Source organism: Syngnathus leptorhynchus, chromosome 15 (genome assembly GCF_054491065.1).
Source record: "Syngnathus leptorhynchus isolate UIUO chromosome 15, UIUO_Slep, whole genome shotgun sequence".
NCBI classification, from domain to species: Eukaryota; Metazoa; Chordata; class Actinopteri; order Syngnathiformes; family Syngnathidae; genus Syngnathus; species Syngnathus leptorhynchus.
In genome coordinates, this window is record NC_141209.1 from 5,920,476 (window position 1) to 5,937,999 (window position 17,524).

The 17,524-nt window shown below is 41.5% G+C and overlaps 1 protein-coding gene and 1 long non-coding RNA gene across 4 annotated transcripts in view; one reads left to right on the forward strand and one right to left on the reverse strand.

The window, feature by feature from the left end:
- Positions 1–17,524, reverse strand: part of ttll5 (tubulin tyrosine ligase-like family, member 5) — a 35,408-nt gene that overhangs the window by 11,813 nt on the left and 6,071 nt on the right. For all 3 annotated transcript variants that reach the window (XR_015068318.1, XM_085931691.1, XM_085931692.1), the window contains exons 11-27: positions 17,407–17,498; positions 17,227–17,334; positions 13,208–13,289; positions 13,016–13,077; positions 10,773–10,864; positions 9,755–9,847; positions 9,567–9,658; positions 9,105–9,167; positions 8,421–8,569; positions 7,916–8,171; positions 7,197–7,314; positions 6,664–6,810; positions 6,473–6,561; positions 6,227–6,375; positions 5,438–5,956; positions 5,183–5,370; positions 3,725–3,855 (exon numbers count right to left, since the gene is read on the reverse strand). Coding sequence is in view for 2 of the 3 variants with exons in the window: in XM_085931691.1 (XP_085787817.1) it covers positions 3,725–3,855; positions 5,183–5,370; positions 5,438–5,956; positions 6,227–6,375; positions 6,473–6,561; positions 6,664–6,810; positions 7,197–7,314; positions 7,916–8,171; positions 8,421–8,569; positions 9,105–9,167; positions 9,567–9,658; positions 9,755–9,847; positions 10,773–10,864; positions 13,016–13,077; positions 13,208–13,289; positions 17,227–17,334; positions 17,407–17,498 (2,430 nt within the window). In the remaining variant the exon portion in view is untranslated. The remainder of the gene's footprint in view (positions 1–3,724; positions 3,856–5,182; positions 5,371–5,437; positions 5,957–6,226; positions 6,376–6,472; positions 6,562–6,663; positions 6,811–7,196; positions 7,315–7,915; positions 8,172–8,420; positions 8,570–9,104; positions 9,168–9,566; positions 9,659–9,754; positions 9,848–10,772; positions 10,865–13,015; positions 13,078–13,207; positions 13,290–17,226; positions 17,335–17,406; positions 17,499–17,524) is intronic.
- LOC147045323 (uncharacterized) lies at positions 7,267–8,855 on the forward strand. The gene is made up of 3 exons (XR_015068320.1): positions 7,267–8,024; positions 8,120–8,176; positions 8,439–8,855. It is a non-coding gene; the product is annotated as an uncharacterized LOC147045323 (long non-coding RNA).

Sequence of the window (17,524 nt, forward strand, 5' to 3'; positions counted from 1 at the left end):
CCAAAATATGTAATAATTTGTTTTTAGATTTGGGACAATTGCATGCTGCCATTTTGTAGGAAACACTATAAGGCAGGACCTGAAATATAAATCAAGTTCCATGAATGAGCCGTCCACATGGTGTGCTTGCATTGTGATTCTGTTTCTTTATGACAATTTTGAAAAGCCTAATCCATCACAGACAAAACAGCCTGTATGTATGGTGTGCCGCAATACTTTGGGTTGGCTGGCCCCAGCTAAAAATAATGCCCTAAAGAGCTCTATCGGGAGCAGTGAGGAAAGATTGGACGAAAATAGAGAGTGAAACTAGCTCAGTTGAGGAAATTAGATCCCAAAGGGGTCTTATTGAGGAAAAAAAAAAAAATAAGTGATTGAGAATTCCCCCAAATTTATTTTTCCACCGGACAACACACTTTCACAATAGCCACAGAAAAAGAAATTCAAGTACAGTAGTTGCATTGATTTTGGAATAACAATGTATGATAGCTATCTTGTGAAATATATTCCTGGCCTTGTGTAGCCAAAAGAAAACAAAACAACCCCCCACCCAAGTATTTCTCAGATCACATAATAGGACCTATTTTTCAACAACGTGTGAACAAACACGTGAAGGTCAATTTGTTTTTTTTCACTCCTGGAAACAAAAGCTTGTCTGTGAACATTTCAAGGTCAGAGGCCAGCGGACAAAACAAAAACCCGTTCTTTGTTTACAGCAGTCTTTTTTTTTTTTTTGAACGAGTTAGTTGGACCACAGAGAGCTGCAGTGCCACAATTTTACTCCACTACGACTTGACAATTTATGACGTTGACGACTAATTTTAGCTGTTTTGTTGAGATGCAAGAATAAAACCAAGGGGGAAAAACAAATGAGTGAAAAGAACAGCTCTTGCAAAATATCCAAGACTTCCTGCCTGACTCCCTGCTGTGCTCACTAAGCTTTACAGTATGCTGATATGACTTCTGGTCAAACAATACAGCAGTGTCAGTCGAGCACATGTGCCGCATCAATCTAACTCAGTGCGAATGTGGGAAAAAAGGACAGTGTGGGATGACGTTGTACCACGGCATCTGAAAGTTCCGCCCGGACCAGCGGTGGTTTGTTTGAGAAAGTGCATCTTTTATTCATTTAAAAGACAAACTATTATTGACAACAATCATGAAGTGTGGTCCTACATGCATGTAGTAACACGGCACGCTGAATAGCATGAAACCGCCCGCCCTCCTATTACAACATCTGGCTCTAATCAGTCGCGAATAAAAACATCTTCTAAATTCAAAGGCAGGGGAGACATCAAGCCAATTTTGTGGAACTTTTGGTGAAAACGTTGAACTTCTTTGATGGTCTTTTTGTTAGTCGGGTTTGTTAGTTTAGCAAACTGGCCGATAAAAACAAATCTCCGGAATGTCCCGACAATATTCGTCCGAGTCAAACAATAGTGTGACAAAGCACTGAGGCCGGACTAAAAATACCGCATACACACAAAAAAAACAAAAGTTTAGATGTCTGTTTCTGTGGCGAGGGTGCTAATACAAGCAGAGACGAGCAAATGTGTTAACATTACACAAGGGGACAACTGACAACAAGCCACTGTTGATTTAATACAACTGTCATCTTACTGGGCAGCCATATTTGTTACATGCAAAAAATACAAATATGCTGAAGCTAGAAATATTGGATATAATTTATGATCACTGAACAGAGGTCAACCAGCATGTGCCAGGTGAAACACTTGCCGGAAATAATCCTGAAGTTTACAGTGGTTGTAATGGGACAAGCCGTGTTGTTACCCAGCCAGCTGCCGGTTGGTCCTAAAGAAGCAGCCGCTGTTGAGAAAGCTGATGCAGCATACCTGCTGGATCCTGGCAGCGGCACTTCAAAGAGCCACAACAGCTCTTTGGACCAGATCATAATTCACCCCTGTGGTTGCCTTAAGAGCCAGTGCGCTTAACGGTTTCAGTATGTTTGGCACAAACGGCAGGGTCGAGCGCAGGGGGGAGGGGACTCGGGGAAATTCGGAGCGGCAGGGAGGCGAAATCATCCTAATATCTGGACTAATATCGGATTAAAACTTGTTTGGAGCTATTCATAGCCGGAGGAGGCCTAGGAGTCTGCGGACTCGACAACAACAGAGCTTTGTGTGGCAGGCCACTGTAGACAAGCAACCTGAGCCTGAACCTGTGGTGTCACCAGGGGACATTTGAAGTGACCTTTTACAAAAGCACTATATCTGGGTCAAAGACCAACCAATGAACTCAGTATATTCCCCGAGGAGACTTTGAACAGTCTGAGAGGGAAGGAAAGAGTCAAAACAACAATCTCCTTGATTGCCTGGCAGCCACGTGACCCCCTGAGTCATGTCATTAGAGTAGTTTGGTTCGACTGGGGATCAAACCCGGGACATGTAAAGCAGATGTGATGACCACCACTACACAATAGAACCTCCTCAAAACCCCCAAGACAGGTTCTCTGCATAAGTTGTCATATATTAGTGCCGTTTAAACTTCAGCTTGGATCAGAGGAATGATAGCTTGCAGGTAACAGCATCTTTCTAAAAAATATATATTTTTGTGCCTGTATCCACAGACATCTGAATAAAAAAAGTAACATGTTATCGACCATAGTAAAAAAAAAAATTAAAAAAAAAGAAACAAACTCATTCATGATTTGTGTGAATAAAACATTTTAAAAGGGAAAAGCCAAACATTCTTGGAATTCCCTCACAGGTCCAAAACTAAGGAAGTGCTGGACAGGAAAAACAATCTGGATAGAGCAACACGATGAGGTCAAAACTCAAGTGATGAATGGTCAACTACTTTACAGGATAAAGTCAATGAGACAGTGAGCATTATGAAATCATGTGTTCACCATTCAAGAAACAGTGGAACATGATGACCTTCTGTCTGTCTGTCACTATTTAGGAAAATGGAAGGCGAGCGGGCGGGCGGGCAGTCTGCTGACTTCCCCCACCTTACGTAATCCTCCAGCAACATTAAAGTGAGACAAAAACACATAAGGATTAAGTGTCAATTCAAAGTGGCCTGCCCAGAGGGCGGTGTCCACTCTACCATCATTATCCTGGCATTTTTCAATCTACAAGTCCATGTAAGACCACTGAGGGAGATTTTAGCTGCTATTGAGTGTGACCAAATATACTCATGGGCTCAAGCGGGCTCCAAGTGTCTGAAGTAAATCACACAAAAATGTCCTCGGGACAGGAATTTGGAGAAAGGGAACAGTATTTGATACCTGAGCAGCTCCATTGAATCCTTTTTCTCGCCGGCGCAGTGGAGTGAAAAAAAGGCAAGCTCTTAAAAAAGTTTAACGCTCAAATGCAACACTTTAGAGGCTTTGGGCCTGGGAGACACATTTGAGTTAAATAAAAAAAAAAAAACTAAGAACAAGCAAGAAAGTTTAAGCACAAATTCATTCGTTAATCTTACAATGAGCAAGTGATACGTTTTTCCTACTTTATAAAAAAGAAGTTGTAAATAGATTTTGCAAATTGTATTAAGTAGGTAGACACGTAGTTCTATTTAAAAATTAAAATGAAATAAGAGTGACTGAGAAAAATGGATGGGGGGTTCATCCAGCTCGATGGGCAAATTGTCAAAGAACTTTTATCTTTATCTTTTTATCAAGCAAAAACTGGTAAGGTATGCCATTTTTTTTATTTACAGGCCCATATTTAGTAAATAAGTGTTTGGAGCATTTCTTTGGACTTACTAGGTCTTGTTTCTAAGAGGATCAGTTGAGGAGTGGTCCAGACCAACGGATCCTTGGTTGTTGACAGATGAGGCCGAGATCTTGGCGCTCTCTCCGCTCAATATTCGGCTTGCCAGGTTTAGCCTAGTCAACTGTGGAGAGAAGTTTCAAACTCTTTGTTATGAGGCTATGTAGAATTAATATCCCACCACCTCAAAAAAGTAATTATCATGACTTCCATCAATCCAAATCTATTCTAACCATGTCAGCTTTTCCCTACAGCAATGTGTCACATCACTGCGGAGGTCTTTTACATCTAGTAATTGGACTAGTTTATTATTGCTCTGCCACTACGGCCGCTCTACACTTACATGACGGATTGTCGAGTTAATTACATGAGTAACTTGATGACATTATAGGGTAAGGACACACACAGTGTATTTTCTGTCTCCCATGATAAAGTTAAAGTTAAGTTAAAGTTATAAAAGGAAGGATCATTTCGGCCTACCCATCCAATATTTTAAGGTTTGACAACAATCTCATTAGCATATTAATCTATTATTGGGCAAAAGTGTGGTTAATATTTCTATTTTTGTGTGAAACCTTCCATGAGAGCGAGTAATCATTGAGGTTACGCAGTGCATGCTGGATTTTTTGTTGTTTACAAAGTTCTTCTTTTGCTTCAGCTGGTGATTTCATGACTTATAATGTCAGCCTTTAAAAAATTTTTAAAAAAAGCACACGCAAAACAAATTGCTGCCATGTCCTGGACTCACTTCTCAAAGGGAATACAGTAAACACCTTTCAGATAGTCCGAATAATGTTGAAGCAGCTTAACCGCAGCTTGTGTGGTCTTGTGTCATCCTAAGAAATCCTGACAGAAAACATCCAGTGAAGCAGTAGGAGGAAGAGCAGCCAGAGGTGGTGTGTGCAAAGCCTGACGGTCTTAACGCACCAAGTGACCAGGATAATGTGGGAGAAGTTAGCGAGGAAGCTTATGCGAAACCTCGCTTCGTCACATTCCTGTATTTATAAGCATCAATTACTGCAAAATAGCAGCTTGTTGAGTATCAACAGAAATCACTCCCCCATGGTGCATCTGATAATGAGACCTCACACAGAGCCGGGACGTGATGCTCCGTTCAGCCACTTTCAAACCCTGAACCAGAAGCCGCCCCCGCAAAAAGTCGACAGGCAACCGAGGGGGAGGAAGGTGCACCGCTCGCGGCTGCAGACCCTCCGGCTCCGACAGGTCTGCTTGAAGAGTGAGCAACTACATGACGCCGGTCAGCAGGGGGTCAGGAAAGAATTAAACATTACTAAGGAGAAATAGAAAAGACCTCACAGAGAGAGAAGGGCCACATTTGTCTTCCCTTCCATGAAAGTCTGTTTATGAACGCAACATTCTTATTAGAACTTTTTCTCGCCCCAGGTGGGACCACTTAGTTTAAAAAAAAAAAAAGGTGCAAGTGAACTCACATGTCGCGTCAGAAGGTTGATGTGACTGGAGCCGGCAGTGCTGCAAGTGACCTGTTTGTCGGCCAGCTTCTGGAGGGCTGAGATGAAAGCCTGCTGGTTGGACCGGGCTTGGACAGTAAGAGAGTCCAACTCCCTGAAGCCTCCCTCCGGTCTTGATTTCGGCTTACTGGAACTGGCCATTTTTGACACTGCCATGGAGACAGAAGAAATGCCTGAACATGTGAAAAGTGGACAGAAAGCATATCGAGCGTTTACCTTTTCCTGCAGATGTTGGTCGAGAGAGTTTCTGGTTATATATGTGTACTGCACCGTTGATGGACGAAGCTGATCTGGAGCTTGACGGGACGGCCGTAGATGATGGGATCCTCCAGAGAACCTGAGTTGGTTGCCCCGTTGACACAGGGGGAGGGGTGTAAACAGGAGAGTCGCTGAGGGAATCACTCTGGCGGGATTGAGACTTTGCCAAGGATTGAGCATAGGACGGAGGTTGAGGGGGAAGCGGCAGCGGTGGAAAACGAGGCAGAGACGAAGAGGTGATGGGGGACCTCTGTTGATGAATACGGCCGATGTCCGAAGTCACGGGAAAGTTCGAGCAGCGTTGGGAAGCCTGAACTTGCGGATGGATTTTTGCATGTCCAAATCCGGTCAGCTGGCCTTCAGACAAACAAACCGAAGCTTGACTTTCGCTGGCCTTGCCGTTTATGTCACTGCTGATTTTTCCTGCGGAGGGCGTGGATTCTGACAAGTTGGAATCGTCTTTGGACACAGGCAGAGCTGTTCAAAAGAAGATAGAAGCCAGAGCTCCTTTATCACCAGTAAGCCATTCCATGGTTCTGACACACATTTGTTTTCTCCAAATGAGATCTACTCCTTTGAAAAGTGACCCTGGCTTCACCCTGGATGACTCAATCGTTTTTCCTTTATTTTGAGGGGTTTACAGCTTGAAACAGCAAAATTCCTGTTTACTGTGCTTGAATGATAAAATATTAAACATAAACCAGACCAAGTGTAAGAGAAGCATGAAAAAACATGGATTGGACTTACTTTTGGAAGTCTCACAGTTGCCTGGCTCTTCGGAGGCATGTATTTCATGAAAGTTTTTTTTAACACGCCTGACTTTTGTACCGAGAAAGACGGTGGCTGATTTATTTTTCTGTGTGTAAAACGTCAGTACTTCCTCCAGATCACTTTCACTGTTTGAAAAAAAAAAGGGGGGGAGAGAGAAAGATGTGTTTTGCAGATTGCGATCACTCCTCCGAACAGTGGAAGGCTGCTTCCCATTTGACTAACCTCGCCGTGGTGATGTAGTCCTGAAACACGTTGGCGGCAACACACTTCTCCTCTGTACTGTTCTGCTGTTTTTTCATGTGCTCAGTTTCCTGGGAAGATAAGGAAGCATAACAGAACCCAAAAAAAATCAAAAAAAAAAATCACACAATGTCTCTTGTGTTGAGTTAAAACCACACTTTTGGAATAGGCACCTTTTCGTAACATTGTATAAACTCTCCTAGTTGCTGGGAGAGGATGCGTCTGCGGTCTTGGACTGGTAGCTGGTGACTGGGCAGAACCACCCTAACGTCTTGCTGGAAGTTACTGGCAGCCCTTCTCAGGAAGCGAACTACGAGCTCCTGCGCACAAGTAACACACGCTAAGTATTTGGAATCTATGACTATCCTAAGTGTGAATACGACATTACGGCTTTATTCTCAAGTCACTGTCAGGGAAAGCTTTACAAATCGGCCGAACATCACAAAGATATTCCGAAAAGGTCTGAGGTTGCCGCTGATGAAGATAATGATGATACATGCCATAATTCCAGCACAGCAACATAACTTTCCAATAAGGCCCAATTTTCCTCCATGTCTTCAATTTAACCACAGCCATGGTACAGATGAGTAATAATAAGGGGAAATCTGGCATACAATGTTGAAGACAATGTTCCGTCCAGCGTAATGTATGGCACGCCTGTTCATTAAGAGAGAGTCCGCTACTGAGATTTTTTGAATAGTTGTACCATTTGGTCATTGTCTTTGTCTTTCCAAGCCGGAATGCCTTCGCCCCTGCTCTCTGCCAAAAGTCTTTGTTGAACCCGATGTAGGTAAGATGAAAATGTCATCCGGGCTTGCACTTTACTGGAGAGAAGGTGGGAAAAAAATGGAAAGAAATTACATTTTGTCAATCATCCAACTACAGGATTAAATGCATTGTGTAATCATGATTAAAAAAATGATGGGACCTCAAATGGCGCCGTGCCAACAGGCAGCCAATTAAAATCATAGAAACATATTAACAAGACAGCTGATTTTTGGTGAGTTATCAATTTAAAATTAAAATATTCAGTATCAATTTTCTGGACCGCTTATCCTCCATTAGTCAAGTCACATTTATTTATAACCACAAAAACATCTCATGGCTTTCCCACACTTGACAAATATTCAATGATTAAGTGTTGAAACATAAAATGAAATAAAAAAAATGATAGAAAACGGCCTAAAAGGAAACATTTGTTTGACTTCTACTGTGTCGCCAGCTCTGTTCTTTTCCTGCGGTGCAACAAAAATAGCCCAAATCCAAACATAAGCCTGCAGGTAAACACAGTCCCAATTTCTGCTCCTCTCCGTTGGTGGGAGCAAACGTGCCCTCCATGTCAATTTGCAAGGAGGTTTGCGTGAGAAAATAAAGCAAGGGAGCATGATGAAGGAGCGTGAGCAACCGCCTGGAACACACACTGACCTGATGTCCCACCCCTGCTGGAGAAAGTGAAGCAGTTTGACATGGGGCCCGCTATTGCGTGTTGATGCCTGCGAGCTGGACCGAGCGTCGCTGTGAGAGCTCCGCGCTGGTGAAGCCACTTGTTTTCTTTGCTCTGCTACCAAAACTTTGTGTGAGACTGGCTTGAGAACACGTTTCATCTCTTCTCTTTCCTCCCGTACGCAGTCCTCTCCCTCTGGGCTACTCCTCTCCATCGGGGAGGCCTTGGATTCCTTCGCTGAGGTATGCGGCATTGCAAGGGGAAGACATATGTCAGTTGCATCATCAAAGTTTTTTGGGCGAAAATACACACGCATACACTGAGTACACTCAAAATAGGCTTTTTGTTTTTGCTGCAATGACATCAACTCATTCAGAGCCATATTTGGCTAACCTTAGTGTGACACATGGGAGTTTTTTATTGGAACCAAAAGTGCACTTTGGGCCTGCAGTTTACCGAGCTGAAGCAGCATACATCGGGGCCTACCCCATTTCTTCTTTCCAGCGGCAGAGCGATGACTCAGGTGGTGCCGTCTCCTCTTACGAGCCTCCAGAGACGGCAGCTTCCTCTCGTACTGGACGGCGTGGTAGCCATCAAGTGTGTCCATCTGCAGCTGCGCATTCCCGCGCGCATTCCTTCGAGACAGAAGAAGACATGTCAACACAACCGTGGTGACAACAACAATACCAATGATTTATATGGAAATTAGCATTTCCAAAAAGACCTTGCAGAGCAAACTCTGAGAAGGATTAGCAAGTTGGAGTAGTTTTTCCAGATGTTGACTGACAGTGATGGTCCAAAGGAGAAAGGATAAATGTTAAATAATAACAGTCAATGAGGCATTCAAGCATCGGATCTCTAAAAGGGGACGACGATGAGATGTCCCGAGACAATGCCAATCGGCTAACACCATTAATTGAAACAAATGTATGCATTTTTGTAATACACAATAAGAAATGTTGTTTTGCAGTCTTTCCTTTGCTCTTCCCCTAACCAATGCCACATAGACAGTGGGCACACTGGAAAAGTTGAGTATATATCCTCATCTCAGCTGTTCCTCTCACCTACCCAAGTCAAAGACAAAACAAACCCCATGCTGGAATCCAACTGCTTCCATAAACTAAAAGAGAGATCCAGCCCCCTGATCCCAACCACAATGGAAATGCTTACCTTCCATGGAAAAGTCTGTTTGCCAACATTGAGTTCAATGATGTCTTGGACTCCAGATATCCACTGAGAAATGGGAGATAATAAGAACAAACATAAAAAAGCTTCAATTTTGTTATTAGGGGGCAAATAACTTGCTAAGATGAAAGCAGATGGCGTAAAATACATGCTGCAAAATGGACATGTATCTAATCAGGCAGCAAATCTTCATATGGGAGTATGAAATGTGAGTCTAAAAATGGATTTCCTCGTCTAATAAAGGCTTTGATGGTATTTGAACATAAAGCAGTAACTTGGGGGGGTGGATATCTTTTTAAATATTTTGCACGGTCGACTTTAAAGGAGTCATTTGAGCCTACTAATCTGAGCAAAGTATAATAATGAGTAACAAAATGGACAGATGGGGATCTTAGAATTATAAATAATCATGCTTTTTTTTTTCTTCTCCATCTTGGCTCAGCTTACCCGTAGAGCGCCCATGTGTCTTCAGTGGGGAATATTCGAATGAAGCCTCCTCTCCTTTCATACTCCTCTCTTGTCCTCCTCAATACTTTGATCTACCACAGTGAAACGAAACAAAACATGTGTTTTAAGACATGCAGGTCTTCCGAAAATGCTGCCTGAACATCAAGCGTGACATAGCGAGACTGTACCTGCTCAGCAGTCAAGTCCAGAATGCTGTCTCCTTCTGGCTTGTTTTTAAAATCCACCGGTTCACTGGGAGTGACTGCTGGGGGCCTCTGCCACTACAAAAAATATATATATATTCATTGAGCTTTATTGTACATTAAAATCAATACATACAGAATATTTTAATTAATTTACATTTATTTTAATTTAATTTATTATTTTTATTTATTATCCAATTTTTTTCTTGACATGGAGTGATTGACAGCTTTGGCAAGCAGTTGAGATTAGAAAAGCGGAACAGCGCCCCAAAGGATTGCATTGAGAGAATGTCATCTAAATATCAACAGGATTACTTTTAATTGATCTGACGTGATACAAAGGCTGCCAAAAAGTGAAAAGGCCTAAGCGCTCAATAAAAGGCTCAACTGTTGCCCCGTTCAAAGTAAAGGAAGACGACAGGTTCTCTCAAGGCGGTTAGAGTTCTTCAACTATGACAAGTCTGATTTACAATCAGGCTTTTGGGTTTGTCACAGTGAGTCTATAAAGAAAAGTTCAGAGCTTTTTACCCAAGTGGTACATTGCTGTATTTCAAACATAGACTTATGCCGGCCACTTTGCTAATGTAATGAGAAATCTCCTAAAATGCTGCATTAGAAAGCCACGCAAGCCATTTGCCCGTCACAGTGAATAACCGTAAAAGAAATATAATCAAATTAGGAAAAAAGCAAAAGCAATTTCTTACCGGTAATGCAGAAAACATCAGGGAATTGCAAAGGGATAGAAGTAAAAGTGTATTAATATGGATGGGGGAGGAAAAGAAAATGTCAAGAGGCTGTAAAAGCCTACTAGGAGGCAACAGGTGGACTAAGTCAGCTATGGAAGGACATCAGCAACAACCCTGACACCAAATGACCTTGGCATTTCATCATGGCACCATGAAACCGTTACTGTGTGTCTAAGCACTCACGGGAATAAACTGCTTGCGGTGCTTGACATGACTGGTGAAAGTGGGAGTATGACTCAGTGCATGTGGCTCGGTACCTGTGTTCTTTGGGCCGACTGCTTGAGGCTGGGCTCCAGGACGACTCGCTCCGAGCGCGGCTTCCTCATCAGGGGGTTCTGACACACCAAGCCTTTAATGAAAAAAGGACAATTACATAACTGTGACATTGTATCGCAACTATTTGATATTCAATCCAAGGACACAGTGACAAATTTGCAACATATTATCCAACAGTAAATCTTCAAAGTGAATAAAACCATGTTTTTATTTTTTGCATTATATTTAATAGACCATTCAGAGTGTGATTGAAAAAAATAATAACAGCAACAAAAAAAGTTGGATGCGACTCAATGGGATTTCATTTTAGAATAGCAACACACACAAAAATAGATGCATCTGACTGATGAGCTATTTTTAGAGCAGGCTACTCATGTGGTCCTCGGGGGGGATATTGAACAGACTACTCCTGATAGAATTCAGAGCAATGAGCAGCATAAAGTAGAATCCTACAGGACATTCACACAATAAAATACTGAAGTAAAAATTTCCAAAGAATAAAAGCACTAACTCAGGCTAGAGTTTTCGGCAAATCATTATAAAACAATATTTCTTTTGTCATTTTAAGAGTCTGCGGCAAAGTATGAACTAAATTGTTTTTCAGAGCGAGCGATAACTCTTGACTTGGTGTGGAAGGCCAGAATGACTTCTTGACAGTTTCTAATGATATACTTTTATAATCCCCTCAGGGAAATTTTGTTTAGTGCAGTGATTTTCAACACGGATCTAATTTGAGTGGTTGCGGACAGCTAATAAAAAATGTATTTGCACTCAATATTCTTTCCAAACAGTACTAAATTTCCACATATGGTAGAACTACTCTGTAAACAAATACAGGGCAGCTCATCCTCTGGCTAGCGGACATCATAGTAATCGTCAATATAATTTTGGTGCTATGCTTTTATTTTCAGGGGCTAGAAAAAATACTTTATTGCTCTTAACGTTTACAAAACTTGAGTATCAGTCCAAATTGATTGGGATTATTTAGTAAATAATAGATGTGCTATGTTTTACAAGCCACCACTGATTTTCACTTGGCTTGGCGAGACGTCGCATTCCCAAGACGCAAGCAAATATGATTCCATCCCTTCATTAATGACTCGATTTCATTGCTCGAAGGCACGGCACCGTTGACTCATACTTTTATATAGGAATGTACAAGCACAAAGGCATATTTCCATTTAATATGATTGGGAGAGAACCACAGATGTATTAAACAGATGGGTTTGATTGACACCTAGGCGCTCTGGTAGGTCGGCCTCGGTTATAATCTACAACGTTCTCAAAAATTTATATCATGAGCGATCAGACTTTATGTCTGTATGTGTTGTGGATGAGAAAAAAAAAAAAACCACACGCCCGATCAATTATCAGGGGAGGAGATCTCTTGTTCGAACACATTTAAACCTTGTTATGCCGCTTTGGCTTCAGGCTACTATTTGTTCTGTCTACATGCTTAAGATTCATTTGACTTTATTGGTAGGCTGATCCAGCTTGTCGGGACACACAATGGGGAGAAGATCCATGCATAAGCTTCGCAGAGCCATGATAATTTCAAGTCATTAACCATTTTGGTTATCAGAAGGTCAGAAACGCATCAGGGCATGTCACGTATTGCAGTAGCATTTCATTCCAAAGAAAACTTGCACACTCTAAACAGCAAACAGTCGACCACAAACAATTCAGCATGACTTCATCTCACAGTGGAGCAACATCAATTTGATGATGGATTGGCACATTTTACAGCCAATTCATCCAAGTGTCTCCACTGACACTGGCGCCTCAGCGAAGCTAATATTTGTGGTTTTGAGCAAAAAAAAAGTCTCGACAACTATTGATTGATTTGCATGAAATCGCAGGCTTGTCTTCCTGAGAGTGACTTATCATCAAGTCATTATCTTTATTTGTGATTTCTTGACGTGTTTGCTTGCAAGGTTTTGGTTTAAGGCCACAAAAGTGACAAGTTAGCCATCAACACTGTTGTGTGCTTTGTGTTCTGTGCTATTTAGCGAATGTAAATGAACTTCCACGAAAAAACAAATACGCTCCTGAGTAAAAGATGTTGCGCAACAAGCGGTGGAAATTGAATGAGATCGATCATTAACAATCAGCACAATCTTTTACTATTTAGATACAATCAACGTGAGGATTTGTTTGCCAACAGTTTTAGTGGTTTTCAAATAATACGTCAAATTGTTTCAAAACGGCTCGACATTGCACTAACCCACAAGTGAAAGCATGTCTGCAATCATGCTGGCCTTTATCTTCAAATCCAAGGGGGCATCACTGCAAATAATTAAAAGTTACACAATTAAATTAAGGAAAAAAAACACACACAATCAAAGAACAAACAGACCCTACAAAATTCCACTAACACATCAAGTTCAAGATGCACAATTTGTGAAGTGTCACTCACCAGGCCAAAGATGGCGAAAGGTTCACCTCCAACAACCAGGGTTTTAGATCGGAGTCGATGAGCACATCAAATCCATAAAGTTCTGCAAATCCCCCCCCAAAAAAAAAGTCAAACAAATCAAACACTTCAGACCGCACACTTGGAAAGTCAGCAAAAAATAAGGCCTAATTGCTTCAAATAAAATCTGAGGAGTATCAAAGTCACAAGCGTTTCCAGAAGTTTATCAGAGCCTCATCATGTGGCATTTGGCAACACTGTCCTTGTCTCTCTGCTATGGATTACATGCATGTTATATCCTCCGTCACTCAAAAGAAAAAGCTCATCCAGCGCTACTACAGAGGCCTTGGCTCTACGACATCAACTTAAGTGCATACACATTTCATCAGTCGTTAAATGCTTATGTAAGGCAGGGGATCAAAAACAAACTGTGGTTTGTGAGTAGTTTTGTAGATACAGTCAAAAATGTCCTCATGGCTGGGAACAGTATGTCCGTCTACATGTTGTCAGATCTTATTAACAACAAGAGCGGTGTTCAGAGGAGCTTCACCCCTCATCATTAAATTTACTATCTTGTCCACTTGGAGAAAGTTTTCCCTTCTTGTTTCCCACACTGCAGTGTCCCCATTTGTATGGAACCCTTAAAACATGTGCGGGTAGCTCTGGGGAGTGTCACAGTGGACCCAAACAGGCGATTTTATAGGCTCGACTGAAATATAAGTGAAAGAAAAAAAAAAAATGGAACTTCAAAAGAACAGATTGTGTTGAGAACAGACTTGGGGACGATGGTGGTTTCAAAGCGGCCACAACTTGTGTTGTTTGTTCAAGTGTCTTAGGTCAATGCCAGTGTTAAAAACAAAATAAAATACACAACACACAGAGATTAAAAAGAATGGCCGTGTGTCCCCGAGAACATCGTGTATATTAGTCTTGGGGAGAAGAACATTGGTTTGAGAGTCTGGAGAGGCTCATTTGGTGGCACCACAGCAATGAGGGGAAAATGGGGGAGGTGTTACACCCCCCGACAAGCTGACTCCATGTGCCACACATTTTTCCCCCAATTAAGAGCAGAAGCCGCGCCTGCCTGCCCCACGAGCCCGCCGAGCCACTCACAGCCAGACACGTTGATTCTAGCGCCGTTAAACGAGCCTGCGACGAGCATCTTCAACAGGGAGGGAACGAGAAAACGGGACAGAGAAAAAGGGATGATGAAGAGGTTTTTTGAATTATTATTGGATAGTCGCTGCTGGAAACTTTACCACAAGAGACAAAACAAACAAAAAAAAAAATCTCCTCCCCACCCCGGCCACAATCAGAACCACAATAACACAGAGCATCTTCTTCTTGCATCACCGAGTGAAAAACGATCAAAGTCCAAATGAACGGCCGTCAGCTTTATTGTGATAGCTGGGCCTGATCTCCATCAACCCGAGTGTCATCCAGGCAGTGAAAACGTGGGCGTGTCTGGCCAAGGCAAAAACCGGGAGACAGCGGATCCGACCGCATTCGACACTTAATAAGGGACGCTCAGTGGAACACAGGACCAGTAAGTGGAATGTTTTGTGTGTAACAAAATAGGCCTTTGGCTTGGCTAATCAGATCTTAGTCAAAACATCTCGTAATCAGCATCCCTCAGCAAAAAAAAAAAAACCCGTCCATTAATCACACGGCAGTGGTGAGGAGCGTCATGGGTGGCATTTTCCACTCACAACTGACACACACACGCCCCACACGCAGGCAAACAAAAAACCTGTTGTTTTTATTTCGGCTCACATGAAACACCGGAGCGCTATCAAATGATTTGGTTACAGAAGTCCCTTGAAGATGCAGAACACCAATTGAGAAAGAAATCCTTTTTCAAAACAGTAAACGCTGCAGCGAAGCCGTGACTAGACACGAAATTGTCAGGGAACAATTTGTAGTAAACTAATATTATAATGTTCTTCATAGTCTTCCATGGCTTTCCAGACAAGCTAGGGAATGTGTAAAAAAAAAAAAGAACAATAAGTGCTTTTATAGGTACCGTCCCTGCCTGTCTCCACACATTTGTATGTATGCATTTGCTGCCATACGCTCTGATGCTTTCTGCTTAAAAGCATATTAAAGCTGTCAGTTCACAGATGAATGGTAATGGGGGCTGCCAAGATAGAAAGGAAAGTCAGTTTGAGAGTTTTTTTTATTTATTTAAGGATTCTCGAATACAATTTTTCAAACACAAGAGCCAGACAGTTTTTTTTAAATATTTTTTCTTAGTGGGGCAGAAAAGTTCTGGGTGAACACTTGTACCCAAGGCTCTCAATCTATAATGGTTGCCAGTCAAACAGCAAATCTATCATACTCGCATTGAAACCGACTTAATTTGGTGGCCCTTCACTATTTCACTGTATTTGAATATCATACAACAGCAGTAAGGCTCCCCCTCCCCTAAATTTGATCACATTAAGTAGGAAACATAATTCTCTATGCAAGACTGTAACGACTTTAATTGAATTGCTTGAGGGAATCTAAATCAAACAAAATGGCAGTAAATTTGGAAGAAAAAAAAGGGATATGTCTGCTTATTTAAAAAATGTGCGGATGGTCAAAAGATTTTATTATTCTTTTTCTCGTCTGAAGGGTACATATTATCCTCGCCATTTCTCAATGTGTTCAAAGAACGAGATGTGCAGTTCAGTCGGGAGGGACTTTGCTCAGTCCAAACGTTTTTTTGGCTCTTAAAAGCAAAATGAGGGACTGCTAGAAAAAGGAAACCTCCCTTTCAGTCAGGCATCCCAAAGCGCTGCATCAGCTGGCTGGTATCGTGAATGAAGGCCAGACTGAAGCTCAATAAAGCGTTTGCAAGCTAATACCCACATGGTCATCCGTCACACCCTGGCATCTTAACATCAAGTAAAACTGCAGTGGTGTTAAGATGGTGTGATTTTCTACATGTGAAGTGGCCATGTTGGCACGACAGCCCACAACCAGAATGAAGCATTGGTTATATTATGTCTACAGAAGTCAACTTTGGAACGTCTCTTACTTTCCTAAGAAGGAGACAACAGTGAGGCGAGGAGGCGAACTATAATAAGCAGGAATAAAAAAATAAAAAATAAAAAAAAGACTTCTGACTAAAAAGATTTATCATCTTTGATTACAAAACAGCAAAGGGTACAGAAAAGTGATCGGTTAATTATGCAAAGACTCCAATCTCAGTTCTGCTCAGTCACCAAACATGATTGAATCAATATGTGCCTTTACAAACGATGGAGGAGGTCATGTGACTCGGAAATTTCATGTAAATAGAAAGCTATCAAAAGGTTAGACTATATTACTTTACATAAGTAGATTTGACTTTACTTGAGTATTTATTTTTCAAACGACTTAACGTTCAGTGGCTCCGTTTGGAAACAGATGGACTTTCTACTCTGCACTTTGTCAAAATAAGCTTGGAACTTTTATTTTTCCAACGTCAGCAGATGACGGCGCAAAGTACAAAATGGCCTTATTTAAGAAGAAGCACAAAGGATCGTATAATAAGAAAAGTCTCGTCTGAAAGAATACATACAAGTGCAATTTTCAAGTTGTCATTTGCTAATATAGCATCTTTGTGTTAGTTGTCAGTTCACAACATTAGCAAAGTAATTAAGTTATTAAAAGGGACTCTATATTTTAATAGTCTTTTTTTTCCATAGAGCCAAGTCATCAAAATTAGCAACAATAAAATGAATTTTTATTTTTACATAACGTCAACTACAGAGCATAATTTCCAAGTAAAAGCTAATTTTTTGCATATTATAAAAAAAATTCAAGTAAGCAAAAGGAAAAAGTTCCAATAAAAATATGGAAAACTGTAAAAAAAAAAAAAAAATGTTTTTCTTGTTTTCCAAAAAGACTGAAATATGACTTGGCTGACGATATGTATCTTGTATTTCTGAGTACTTTTGCCACCTATGTACAAAGCTATACCGTGCCAAGTCAAACGTTAGTTGGCATATGTTCTACTTTCTGCCACTTGCATTTGGAGACACGAAAATGCATACCAAAGCAGTTGGTCTGGTGGGGAACGAAAGTCTTGCAGGCCATGGCGATCTGCATCTGAGCACTGAGCACAGCTTTGATGATCACATCCTCGATCTGTCTCATTAACACTTGGAGCGAAGAGATGATTGGACACATTAGACCAATCACACAGAGCGGAGACAATAAAAGATGGGACTCACGTCTGGTGTCCTTTCCCTCTTCCCTCAAGTAGCGCAACACCGCACTCATACTCCACTTGTTCCCGTAGTCCTCGACTTCGGGGTCATCACAACTAGAAGTCGAGGCAATGCACTTTGA